General features: G+C 46.6%; 1 protein-coding gene across 4 annotated transcripts in view; it reads right to left on the bottom strand.

Moving 5' to 3' along the window:
• Positions 1-14,230, bottom strand: part of PAX5 (paired box 5) — a 200,154-nt gene that overhangs the window by 122,974 nt on the left and 62,950 nt on the right. For all 4 annotated transcript variants that reach the window (XM_064291723.1, XM_023545128.2, XM_064291725.1 and 1 more), the window contains exon 6: positions 11,057-11,232. In XM_064291723.1, the coding sequence (XP_064147793.1) occupies positions 11,057-11,232 (176 nt within the window). The remainder of the gene's footprint in view (positions 1-11,056; positions 11,233-14,230) is intronic.

Here is a 14,230-nt window from a genome sequence, read left to right as displayed (position 1 = left end):
TGTTCAGCTTTTTCTTGTAAGGATGGCTTCCAAGCTCTTTACATGTTGGAGCTGAAACCAGAAGTCTCTCATATTTTTCTTACTAAAGTATATTATTTAGCAGTTTGGTGAATGAATGTGAGTGGTAAACTCTTTCTGTGTTTGTCTGAAAATGTCTTTATTTGCTTAGTAAATGATCATTTAGCTGAGTATAGAATTTTAGCTCAATTATTATTGTCTCTTAAAACTTTAAGATATTTTCTATCATGTTTTGACTTGTATTGATGCTGAAAAAATGTCCTATCAGTCTAAAAGCTATACTGTCTCCCTTGTTCCTTTTATAGTTTTCTCTTTGTCTTTGGTGTTCTTCAATGTCACTGTAATTTTGCCTAGATGTGCATTTATTTTATTTAACTTACATGGGAATCAGTATGCTTCTTCAATATAATGACATGGGTATTGCAACATTTCTGCTCCATAAAGTTCTTAGCCATTACTTCTTCAAATATTACCTCTCCTCTATTTTTTCTATTTTCTTTTTCCAGAGCAACTATTAGATGTATGTTGGACTTTCTCATGAAATTTTGTTTTCTTGCTTACCCTGTCTTCATATTTCCCGACTCTTTAGCTTTCTATGCTGCATTCCTGGCAAGTTCCTCAGCTCTGTCTTCCAGATCACTAATATTCTATTCATCTGTGTCTTATCTTTTATTTAACTCATCAATTAAATTTTTAATTTTCATTACTATAATGCCTATTTCTAGAAAATCTATTTAGTTCTTTTTCTAATCTGTCTATTCTTCTTTCATGGTGTTTTGTTCATGTGTAATGGTTTCTAGTTCCTCTTTCATCTCTTTAATCATTTTAGTCTCTTTCAGATTTTCTGTTATCTCAGGTTCTTGGGGTGCTAATCTTCCTGGTTGTTATGTATCCTGACTTGCCCTTATTTCACTGTGTAGTTTCCAATTTTGTAAACAGTGAGTTCATCTTTAGTAATCATCATTTATTCTGTAGATGTGTTGTACATACTGGATTGTAGAAGGGTCCAGATGAGAATTTTTCATGTGCTTCTGTGAGAAATTTCAAGGATTTCCCCAGTAGGAGTTCAGTTTTTATGTTACTTCCTAGGTTTCTTATATCTTGTGCATAATATAAAGTGAGATACCTCGCTTGCATTTTGCACAGGCTTCAGATATTAACTTCCTATAGGGAACTTATGTTCTACTCTGAGAACCATGCAGAATCGAGGTTACTTATAGGTTCCCCTGGCCTGTGGGTAAAGTTTGCCTAGTGCTCATTTCATGGAAAGCACAGTCCTTCCAGGTTTCACCTTTTTGTGGGGGTCTTCTTTCCAATTCCCATACTACAGAGGTCTAAATCTGTATCTTCTGTTCCAACATCAACATCAAAATATGAGCCCCTCCTCATTAGGGATTATATCCAGTTCCAGTACACTAAGCTACTGGGATACTTGTTCATGCACTTATAGTTCTAGCTCTAAGCTCCCTTTTAATTTCCCACCTCTGAGGAGTTTCCTCTCTTTCAAGCTCAGATACATATATATTTTTTACCAATAATTTTAATAATATTTTGTGTTAATGTCTTATGGTGCTATCATGGTAATACTATATTAATAATTATTTCATATTTATAATAAATATTATTGTTATAATCAAGTATTTCCATGTGTTTGAGATGGCAGGGGAGCCTGCAATAGCTCAGACATTGTTATCAGAACCAGTATCCATGTTCTTTTTGTAAATTACAGAGCAATAAAGGCTCTTTAATAAAAGAGCTTCAGGAACGGCCAAACTCCTTAAGCCAAAATTACAGTGTGTTCTCAAAACATGCAAGCTGTAAGACTGGAATGATCTGCCCTTTTGTCTTCTTTTAAATTGCAAATATTTGTTAGTCTTGTTTGAGGGAAATATCTCTGCCTGAAAGTTGATTCTCACATAGTATCTTTGACTGCATTAATTGATGTTACTTTATGCCACACAGCACAGCACAGGTGGTCAATGTCACTGGCATGGCATATCTGTAAAAATTTCTTGAATGAATGAATGAAAGAGCATCCCAGAAAGGTGCCAGCAGCTCTTTAACAATTCACTTATAATCTTTAAACCCTGCATATACAGCATTTGCCTGTCATTGAGAAGAGTGTAAGAGACAGGAGAAAAAACTGTAAACAAGACAAAATAAAAATAAAAGATGGATTTCCAATTTGTTTTATCTCTCACAGAATGTTAGAGTTGGAATGGATCTCAAATATGACCCAGCCCAATCCCCCACCCCAAATGCAAAAACCATTGCCCAGAGAGAAGTGACTAGCCCAAACCCACTACTAAAACTCAGGTGTCCCATGCTTTTATACTATGACAGCTTGCTCAATGCTCCTGTGCGTCTTACCCGGTCTTGCAAAATAGGCATAATGGTTTTCCTCAAGAAGCCATTCTTCTGCTTGACAAAGAATATTCAGAATACCAAGACACTTAGAAAGTATTTAAAAACTGTTTAGAAAGAAATGGACATGGTAACAGAGCAAATGAAGAAGGGTGAGTCCATATAGTTTTCACCCTTAGGTCACTTTGAAAGGATGACAGAGGAGGGAGAGTGTGGCTTGACTAGAGGCACCCAGGACCTCTAGATATCCAGAAGCAAGAAATCCAGAATAATCCTTGCCATTATCTCTATCTCAAGGCAAGGTCACAACCAAGCTTAATCTTGCTTAAGTATCTCAATGTTTAGGAAGGAATTTCTACCTCTTTTCCTCATGCTGAGAAGAACCGGGAGGAGAACTCTTGCCCCATCCCTGCTACTACCACTCTCCACCCTTCTGCAGCTCACTGACAAGGGAGGAGTCACTCATCTGGTCAGTCATGAGCCCTGGACATTCACTGGGCCATGTTCACTAGGTGGCACCATGACTGTGCCATGAGGATCATAAGTCTTCTTCTGGCACTTCAGGCTTCAGGTAGAAACTAGATGAGGGTATGCCTGATCCCTGTGGGAAGGTCCAGCCATCTCCTCTCTCACTGTTCCATCTTCTCCACCTGCATCTAGATGGGTAAGTCAGGGAAGGCCTGCTCCACTAAAAAAAAAAAATTTTTTTTTTTTTTTTTTTGGGCCCAATCAAATTCAGAAATAACACGGAGGAAGCTTCGCTTGGGTCTCCTTTGGCCTAAGCGATGCTGCCCCACTCAGATTCTCAGAGAATTCCAGAAATGGTTGGGACATTGTGGGGTGAGTATCTGGGCACTTGCTCACATACCCAAATCAGTACTTTGCCTGTTTTCCCTAGGATGGCAACCCCTAGCAAGGAGGAGAGTGAGGGAAGATTTAAAGCTCTACCCAAACCCCAACTTTTACTATTTACAAAAGCCAAACTTCCCAAATAATGCACCATGGTAAAAGATCCTCTCAGCCTTTGGATGGCCAGGTGGGTCTTGGGGAAACTAAAGCCAGCAGGCCAATTAACTTCAGTCACAAGCATCCTCATTCATTTACCCTGGTGTGCCATATGAATATTCACATTTTCCATGTGCTTCATGGTGTGAAAAACATTGAGAAGTCTTGCACAATAGGATGCCCAACCTAACATCTGCTTTGTTAATCTCGAAAACATATGACTCTTCCCTCCTTCAACAACACCCAAATCCCTGCACACCAAGCCGTCATCAGAGAAGTCAAACTCAACATGCCAAATTGTCATTTTCATCAAAAGTTGAGTTGATGGAGTTGTGTTGATGCTGAGGAGCATCCTTATAGAATGAACCTTTTCAACCTGGGGAGAACATTTTCCCAGGTGTACCGTTTCAGTAGCAAGAGGTCTCAAATCTCCAAGGTAGCATAACAGCACATCTTTCTGGAGCATCAGAGAAAATTCAATCAATGAGCAATTGAAGACATTTATTTATCTGACAACAAAAGTACCATCACCACCAGTTGCCATCGAGTCCACTCCAACTCATGGCGATCCCATGTGTGTCAGAGTAGAGCTCTGCTTCATAGGGTTTTCAATGGCTAATCTTCTAAAACTAGATCACCAGGCCTTTCTTCCAAGGCACTTCTGGGTTGACTCGAACCTCCAACTTTTCAGTTAGTGGCTAAGTGCATTAACCATTTGCACCAACCAGGGAGTCCAAAAACCAAGGTGAAGTTATTATAAAGAAGAATGTAAAACTTGCACGAATGTTCAAGATAAAACATGGGCATTCATAGAAAAGTTAAAATTGTAGTGCCAAATTTGGGCTGGATCCCCAGACCTCTGGGAGTACTTGTTGTCATTCCTTGAGCGTTCCCACCTAAACCCACTACTGTGGAGTCTATTCCAACTCATAGCAACTCTATGGGACACAGTAGAACTGCCCCATAGAGCATAGGGTTTCCAAGTCTGTAACCTTCAGGGACGCTCCTACAGAGCAGCTGGTGGGTTTGAACTGTTGACTTTTTGGTTAGTGGCCAAGCACTTTAACCACTGTGCCACCAGGGCTCCCTCCTTGACCATTAGGTGTTTTTCATTGTAAAATCTGGGAAGATCTGCCCCAGAGAGTCTAGGATTTTTGTTATTTAAAGCGGAACTGTTAAAAAGACTGCACTCTTGAGCCACATGGTCACAGCTGCCCTGACCTTGCAGAAATGCACCAATTAGCACGAGGTCTTTATTTTGGCCCATAAGACAGGGCCTTGTAAAACTCTCTGTAGCCCCACTAAAGGCACTGCTGAGGATTGTGACCATTACCTCCAAGGGCCCCCCACTGGAATGTTCATGTGAAAATTTCCTTTCAGCTCTGTCAGAAAAACGTGGCTTTCTCTAAGGAATTGGCCTATTTCCCCCTGGTGGACAACGAGAAGCACACAACTGATTGTGTTTCCCATTTGGCTTCGACCATCAGGAAGCTTGGAATCAAATCTGAACTCAACTCTAGTAACCCTGGAGGCCTGGCTGAAGAATGTGGATTCGGAGTGTAGGGAAGAGAGTGCATTGTGGGGTCACAATTCCTGGGCAATGCTATCATCTCCAGGAGCACAGCAACATCACCTGGACCTTGGCCTCCTTCTAGTCCCCGACGACAATCTACATTTCCTCACAACAGTCAGAATAATCTTCCAAAAATACAGATTGGATCCTGCTATTCCCTGGTTTAAAATCTTGCAGAGGTTTCTTCTTGCTCTTAAGGTAAAACCCAAAGCCCTGGCCCTGGCCCTTCACATCCATTGCCCTCCACTTCACTGACTGCATCACTCCCCACTCTCTGCCTCCCATGCTCCCATACCCTGGGACATCTTTTGGTTACTGGACTATACCAGTCTTTACAGCCTCAAGCCTTCCTTCAGGCTAGCCCCTTTGCCTGGGACACTGTTCCGCCACCCTTTACCACCAGACCGTCACGTGAGCAAGCAGAAGAATACAAGAGAATGACGGCCCATGAGGGGGCTGAAGGTCTAGGGTTGGGGTTGTGAGTAGTGGGAAACTATGGGGGGCCCTTACATGTAGGTATGGCCTGACAAGGACAGGGCCTCAGGACGAGAGGGATCTAACAGCAGCAGCAAGAACAGGGTAAAAGGACCCAGTGAGGGGAGCATCCAGGTGAGACAAGGAAGAGTCCAGGCCACAGAACTAGTGCTGTTTGGGGCACACCCCCACCAAAGCAAATTCAAGTCTGACCTGCTTCTCCAGCCCCACTGCCCCTGACTTCACCCACCCACATTCCAACCAAACCAACCAATGTATAATTCCTCCATAACTTTGCCTCTGCTATTCCTTCTGCCTAGAATGCCCTCTCCAGCCAACTATCTACCATCTCCATGAATCCGGATTTTGCCCATCCCTATAGACACAGCACTAATGGCACCCCCTCCAGGAAGCCTTCTCCCTTTCTCCACCTGGCATACCTGTCTCCTCAGAGCCTTCTCTCCCTACCCCAGCTCTTCATGGTGGGACACAGACCTGCTGTGGTACAAAATGAGCTCCTTAAGAAAGGAAGCCCACCCAGTGCCTCATCTTCCGCCCTGATGAAATGTGGCTTCATTCCTTCTTCTGACTCACAGTAGGTGTTTGGGTCCTCGTGGATGATGAAGCTCAATAATGCCCAGAAACACAAACCAGTCCCTTCCCACGACTAGAATGCCACAGGAGTAGGCAATGCAAGCATCTGGCAGCTCAGCCCCAGGCCCACCAGCCTGGAGAAATGCCACTGTTCCGAGGGCAGAGGGGCTCATGAGAGCAGGAGGCATTTCTGGTGACTTTCTCAGTTAGACAAGGGACAGGCCTTCTCCTGGTTTAACCCCCATGACCTTTGAACTTCCTGGGAGGTCAACAGCATGTCCCCCTTCCCCAGCTGTCTCTCTGTCTCTTGCCCAATGGGAGGGAGGGCCCTGGGCCCGTTCCATTTTGCACCCGTATTGATCTGTTGGCAGCAATGGGCTGGATAATTAGCCAGGAATTAGGGTTTCTATTACAGCCAGGAGGCTGCTCCAGCTGATTTATCACCTGAATAATTTACTGTGATTGAAAGGAAATTAAAATGAACTCCATTTGACAACTGTGAGCTTTTATGGGCTTTAGTGAAGGCTCAAAAGCCAGATTAATAGCCTGGTGTTGGTTAATAGTCTGCCGAGAGTAAATACGGCAGGCTGTGTGCGGCAGCGGTCTTCCTGCCTCGGCCGGAGGAGGGACCAGCTCCCGCCAGCAGCGCCCTCGCCAACGACAGCCTCAATGGGAGTTTTACTGAAACAGATTCCACTGTCCAAAACACACACACCACACACACAGACACACACACTACCAGCAGTTTTGTTTTGTTTTTTTCCTCTTCTTCTCCTCCTAAGTGATTTTTACTGGCTCCACACGTAGGGAAAACAGAATTGCTTTTTCAATAACCATTTTGAAAAGGAAGTGTTTCATTGCTCCAGGAGTGTGTATACATTAACCCTTTCCACCCAGGACAAAATGTTTACCAAGTTTCCTTATAAAAGAAGGCAGCCTGGGCCTACCCACCATGGGCAGGTCTTGGTGGGGAAAGCAGCAAGGTGGGGGCAGCCCCTGAGCTCAGGGAAGTGGCTGGCAGGCCCCCAGCCTGACTGTGAAGAGAATATACCTCCCAACATGGGTGATTTGGGGGATCTGACCACTCCAAGCCTGAGGCAAGACTCTAACGGTTCTGGAATGACAACAAGCCAACTTCGATTGCTTAAAAGCCAGTTCTGAAAAACAACCAGTCAGAAAACTGACTCCTAGAACTGTTTGGAGGCTTGGAGACTCGTGCAATCATCTTACACAAGCTGGAGAAAGAAGATACAGCTCTGTGGCCTCAACAAGCCTCAGAACCTTCCTGGGCCTGAAAACGGGGTGAACGATCTGGAAGAAGAATGTTCCAGTCTCTAAAATGGGGCTCACAAATCTTCCCCTGCCTGCTTGGCAGGCATTTTAGCTGAGGGTCAATGAGAGAATTACTGTGAAGATCTCTGAGAACTGTGTAGAATCAGGCATAGGTGAGGTGGATCACTGTTGTTATTGTTAGGTGGTTATTGTTGTTGTCATTACTGTTATTATCATTATCAAAGTGAAGATTAATGCTACCACAGTTAGGGAAACTGAGACCCAGAGAAAAAATGACTTGTTCAACAGGGCAGAGCCAGGACTCAAATCAAGCGCTCCCAGGGCCAAGGCCAGTAAATATCCTTTCTTCCCCACCAGCCTGCTCAGTGAAGCTTACAGCAAGGCCCCCCACCTATGCCACAGACGCATAGCCTGCAACAGCTCAATTTGTCACAGATGGAAGAGGCAGCCAGTCTCAGTGGCTGGCATCACCAGGCCCCCTTCTTAGTGCCACCACCATGATGCTCTGGGACTCCCAAGGCAAGGCCTACGGAACACTCACCCCAAAGACGGGGAACCTGTGGGGTTCAAGGAACCTGTACCCTTGGCTCGCATTCCCTTCCTACCCGCAGCCCTTTGCTTGGGCTGTCATTTGTCCAAAGTGATTGCGAATCGGGCGTAGGGGTATGTCATTCATAGTCCAGTGCCTGTGTGTGTGTGCACAGCAGCCCCACAGCCTCACCTTCTATCTCTCCTCATTATGGCACATTACAGGAAGGTGAAGCAGATTAACCAGAAAACACTGAGTCAGTCATTATCCCGCCACACGGTTCACCTGCAGGCCCCACCTCAGAGCCCACACAGAGAAAGGCCCGCAGATGTGCCCGAGTCATCCTGAAGGACACTGCGCAGGTTGACTCTAGGAAATGGAGTCTTCACATAGTCTGATTTGGGTCCTCCTCCCCCCTGGAACCCCTATCTCGACATGGACGTGTCCTGCGAGACCTCCATCCAACGTGGTCTTCATAACACCCTCTCTGACATTCCCAATGGAGGCAAGTTCTCCCTCTCTGATTGGACACTTCACTCAGGACCCTCAGAACCTTCTCCCTTGTGTTTCGGGTTCTTAATCCACATCTTACAGCCCCTGTGAGGTTGTGGGCAGAGCTGCTGTCTGATTCAGCCCTGAGTGCCTGGCTCCATGCCAGGCTCATGGCCAACATGCAAAAAAATATGTTGGATAATGAGCTTATGAGCATCTAAGCAAGTGAGTGATGGATGACTTCTGAGCTCCTCCCAATTATGATGCCGTATAGTCTCTGCCCAAGGCCGCTGGGAGGTGCAAACTGTTAACACACTCAGCTGCTAACCAAAACGTTAGAGGTCCGCGTCCATCCAGAGGTGCCTTGGGAAAAAGGCCTGGCATTCTACTTCTGAAAAATCACCCGTTGAAAACCCTATGGAGCACTCTCTTTGACAGTATTGATTTGACAGCAACTGGTACTGGTATTGGTACTGTTATAGTTTCTGGTATAGTTTTTCTGAACTTCTAAGCTCCATAGACTATGATTCAGATTCTGAGTTCCTGTGAGCATCACGTGAAACGCCGAGGAAGTCTCTAACACTGAATGTCAGTGTTAAGTAAAGGCTTAATAGAAATGCCGGAGGCTTCCTGAGGTGGAGGCCTGGCTGAATGCAGAGGTCTGGGCCCTCATTCTTCACCGATTACTTGCCAGGTGACCTCGGACAAGCCCTGTCCCCTCTCTGGGCCTCTAAAAAATGAGGGGGTTGAAAGCTTGCCTCTGTAGTCCTTGGTTTTATGATCTTGTCAGCACTTAAAAGACAAATTTTCTCCCAGATTCTGGGAGAAAGGTAGGCCTCATCCAAGGAAGTTTTCCTGGCTGAGTCCCCTCTCTCCTCCTGTGTCAAAATGAAATGTGGCTTCAGTCATCTTTCTGAAGGGCTCTGGGCAGTGGGGGGCCGGGGGGTGTTTATGATGGAAACAGGCTCTCCTTCCTAAAGCTCAGGATCTGCAGTGTATAGGATCAGTTCCGGCCAGCACATATGGCCATGGCATGTCCACCCAGTGGAGGCCTCATTTGGCTTTTAGGAGAAAGACCAAAATTCTTGCCACAGTCTACAAGACCAGATCTAACCCCCAGCATCACCTCCCACCCCTCCCCCCAGTTCCCTGTACCCCAGCCATGCTCCCGCTCACCTCATGACCTTCGCACCTGCTGTTCCCTGTGCCAGGCATATTCTCCCCACTCCCACACCCCTTCTCCTGGTTCTGCGACCCCTGCATCGCTCAGCATAAATGCATTTCCCCAGAGACCGACTGAGGCTGGTTCAGCCCCTGCCTCATGCTCTCGGGGAACGCCAGATATTTCTTTCTCAGGACCAAGCACATTTGTAATCCACAATCCTTGGGGTAATTCTTATTGACTGTGATACTTCTGCTCATCTGTAAACTCCCTGAAGGCAAGTCCAAGGCTGTTTTGTTCATGATGTGCCCCTGGTGCTGGGCTCTGTGTCTTGCACGCAGTAGACACTCAATAAGTATTTGTTAAACGAATACGTGATTTGCTGTGTGGACTTAGGCAAGCCTCTTTGCCTCTCTGGACCTCACTTTCCCCATTTGGAAGCAAAGCGGCTAGACAGTCTTCGCAGCCCTCACAGGAGCTGCTCAGAGGCGGTCAGACTCCCACAGCATGGTAGCCCCCAAGACCTTGCTCACTTTCTACCATCCAAGCTCCCCTCCCTGGGAATATGTCCATACATTCAAGGCCTACATCGTCTTGAATTGCTCTTTGAGAAAACTCCAAAAGCATGGCTTTCTCTCCAGACTCATCTATTAGGATTTAGAGGCAGCTCAGGGAGGCCAGTCTTCACCACCAGATGCCAGCTAGGAAAGTGCTGGGGAAAGTTACTGTTCATAGACTCTGTGACTCACCCACTAGTGTGAGATCCAGGCAGGTAGGAACCATGTCTGAGTCTCCCATGCCGGAGAGGTAACCAGCCCAGGGCCTGGCACCAACTGGGCACCAGAAAACACTTTCCTGAATTGAATCTGGTGCTTTAGGAGCCTTCTCCAGACCCAGAGAGTCTCTCTCTGGGAAGCGCCTCTCTGGTCCCCCCTCCACAGTCTCTGGCAGTTCCTGGTCCTCTGCCCAGCGTAGGGCAGGGCAGCTACTCAATGAGGGCTGATCTTCCTGCTTCCCTCTCTGGCACAAAATCCAGGGGAGGGAGTTTGTCCATGAGACACTTCTTCATTTCCCGACTCTTGAGTTCAGCCTCTAAAAGCATGACTGGGAGGCCTGACTAGAGGCCTGGCAATACCGTTGTAATGTTACAGCTGGTGAGACCCCAGGCCATGTGGTAGTCACATACCATCACCCTGACTGACTGGACAATGACCCAAGACCACCTTACCCCAGTGGCCCAGGCAATCATTACAGCCCCCAGTCCAAAAAGCCCTGGAAAAGGATACCATTCTGCAACAGTGGAGCAGTCCCTGCCTGGCCAGAAAGACGAAGGTACTGAGGCAAAAAGTCGGCAGAGCCCCAGGCAAATCCTCCTGACCTCGTGGGATGCTGTGATTTGCCCAGTCTGGCCAAGAACAATACAAAGCTCCCCTCTGAGTAGAACCTGCTGAACTCTTCACCCAGACCCCACCAGACGCCTTTGCCGTTGAGAGAGTGACCCAGGCCTGCATTTCAGAGGTGGGTGTGGCGGGCAATGATTTCTGGAGCGTACCTGCTCAGGCTTGATGGGCTCCGTGGTGGTGAAGATGTCCGAGTAGTGCTGCCTCTCAAACACACGGTCCAGCACCTCCAGCTGCTGCTGTGTAAACAGGTCTCCCCGCATCTGCTTCCGAAGGAAATCTCTGCCCGGGAGTGAGTGGCCATTAGGGACCGGAGACTCCTGAATACCTTTGATGAGCATGAGAGAGAAAAGGTGAGTGGAGATTACATAAGTTACTGAAGAAAGACATGTGGGCCACTGAGATTGGGAGGAAGATCTGACAGACCCACAAGCCAGCTCCTCCCTAACAAGAAGAGGAAACGGAGTGAGGCTTAGACCAGGGAACCTGATGAGTGCGCAGCCAGCCTTGCATAGCCAGGTGCCAGGCAGTGTGTGAAGCCCTTTTTACATGCATTACCTCATCTAATCCTCTCAGTGACCTCCAAAGTAGGTGATGCTACTTCCCCATTTTGCAGATAAGAGAATTGAGGCTTGAGAGACTGAGTGATTTGCTGAGGATTTGAGCTCAGTTTTTTTTTTTTTTGGAGTCTGAGCCTAGAGACTACATCCTTAATCACTAGGTACTCTACCACCCCTGTACTGCATACCCCTTTGGAGGCACAGTTTTCTCACAGCTGGTGCCACCATACCAGCTGATGAAACACTGTGCTAGGAAGGCTGTGAACAGACACTCTCAGACAATTCTGGTGGGAGCATGTGGGTTATGCACCTCTGATAGACAATTTGGCAAAATCTAAAAAAAAAAAAAAAAAATTTTTTAATCAAAATTGCAAATCCCTTTAATCTAGCAGATGCACCTCTTAGAAAGTATTTTACAGCTAAGCTTGCCCATATGAAAAGTGATATATGTACAAGGTTAGAGCTTCAAAAGACTAAAAACAACTCAAGAATTTATTTGTAGGGAACTGGTTAAATAAAGTATGGTATGTCCACACAGTGGCATTTTCAAACCAAAAAACCAAACCTGTTGCTGTCCAGTCAATTCTGACTCATAAAGACCCTATAGAACAGAGTAGAGCTGCCCCATAGAGTTTCCAAGGAGCACCTGGAGGATTCAAACTGCCGGCCTTTGGGTTAGCAGCTATAGCATTTAACCACTATGCCACCACGGTTTCCAGTAGAATATTAGGCAGCAGTAAAAAATACTGAGCACATCCTCTGTGAACTGATATGAAAAGATCTTCAAGATACATTGTTATGTCAAAAAACAAAGTACAGCACAGTACATACACAACTCTGTGTGTAAAAAGGGAGACAATAAACCTTTATGTACATTTGTATATGTATGTACAAAGAAGTTCTGGAAGAAAACATTTACAGTGGTTATTCATCTGGGGTGAATGGGAGTGGAAACAGGGACACTTTCCATGGTATATTTTGTTTTGTTTTAAAACTTTAAATGTATTGCCTAATAAAAAACTTACAAAGAAAATATAGGATTAAATTCTCTGTGTTCTGTAGTGTTAGCTATTCAAATTGTAACAGTCCTTGGCAATAATGCTTACATTTCAAAGGAAATATTATGAATTATCAAAGAAAAAAAGAAATGCGAAGAAATATTTTTTGTGAGCCATGGGCTAAAGCTGTTCAAAATAAAGCAAGGAGGGCAAAAATTTTAAGTAAGGAAATGGCCTCAGGGGCTCCATCATTTCACAGAGTACTCTAGGACCGTGTTGCTCTCACAGGGCTGACTACAGACAGGGGACACCGTTGAAATCCAGAGCCAGGGATGGGGCACCTGCCTCGGCCATTGGGAAGCCCCAAGGAAACCAGCACGTGTCAGGTGCTGACAGGTACCCATACACAAAGTCTCCCCCAACCCGCACGTCAGCACACCGCTGCCTTAGACCTCATCCCTCATGTCAAAACCCCACCCCTGTGAGGAATGAGACCAAGCCAAGAAGCATGAAGCAGTGGGGTATTATGTCACTGAGACACTGCCAAGTTGGTGCTTCCCCAGCTATCCTATCAGGGGGCAATGACAACATGGAGACCGACATTGAGACAAAGACACAGCTTTGGGTGCTCACATGAGTGCTGGCCTTTCAAAGAGCCCGGTGGTGATTGACAGACTCAGAGAATTCTCTATGGGAAAGTCTTTCAGAGGCAGCTCATGAGCTCCTTAAAAAATGGATCTCACATCAATTCCGGCCCAAGAGGATACCACAGGCTGAATTACCAGACACCCACGGGCCAAGGAGGGACCTGGTCTGTCTGACAAATGATCCTCAGCCTGGGATCCTCCTCTGGAAGCCTGTGACGTTGGCCCCCAACAAGACAGGTCCCTGCTTCTGCCACAGACCATCATCCTCGGAGCCCCTTCTTCCTCATGGCCCCAGCTGCTCCTGCCAAAACTGGATCTTGGCCTCAGTCCCCAGTGCTCCCACCAAGTTTCTCCCAGTCAAAGAGACCATATCCATTTTCAAGAGACTTCTCCCCACTTACCAATTTCAGTTACACTCCCAAGGCCCCAAAACTTAGCCAGGCCCAAAATTCCTAACAAAGTCTCCTTCCTGTCAGGCAGCTCCTGATGACTCCCACTAAGGTCTTACCCTGCCCCCGCTGGCCCAACCCTCCCTCCCGCTGCTCCTTCAGACATACCCCAACTCTGCCTCCAGGGGAGGCCTCTCCCAGCCTGCCAGGCTGCTCTCCCACTGAGGCCCTCTGGCACAATCCGCCCCCAGGGGATCCACAGTCTGAACTTTTGCCATAGCTCAGAGCCATGGAAAGACAGAGCTTCACTTCCACTGAGGAAGCTCAGAGAGGGCGACACGGCTGAGAGCTCCTCACAGCAAAGTCACCGTATGCTTCCTGAGTAGGGCCCGGCACAGAGTAAGGCTCAGCACACGTGGCTCTCAGGGCATGCGCAGGGGGTCCTTGGAGGGCCTTCCCCCTGAGGATACCACACATAACTCTGAACACAGGCAGCCACAGGAAGAGAACTGGCTCTGTCCTGCTCTGGCTGCCTGAACACCTTCTTATGGGCACCCATCAGCTGGGCCTGTAAGAAAGTCCAGGCTAAGGTTGGGGGGAAGTAAGTTAATGGGAATGAAATAACTAGAACAGACATAATGAGAATGTTGATACAATGTGAAGAATATAACCAAAGTTCCTGATCATTATGTCTAGAAACTGTGGAATGGGAATCGGTTTTGCTGTACATAT

The sequence above is a fragment of the Loxodonta africana genome, chromosome 9 (assembly GCF_030014295.1).
Source record: "Loxodonta africana isolate mLoxAfr1 chromosome 9, mLoxAfr1.hap2, whole genome shotgun sequence".
Lineage (NCBI taxonomy): Eukaryota > Metazoa > Chordata > Mammalia > Proboscidea > Elephantidae > Loxodonta > Loxodonta africana.
This window is presented reverse-complemented; position numbering and strand designations above follow the sequence as displayed.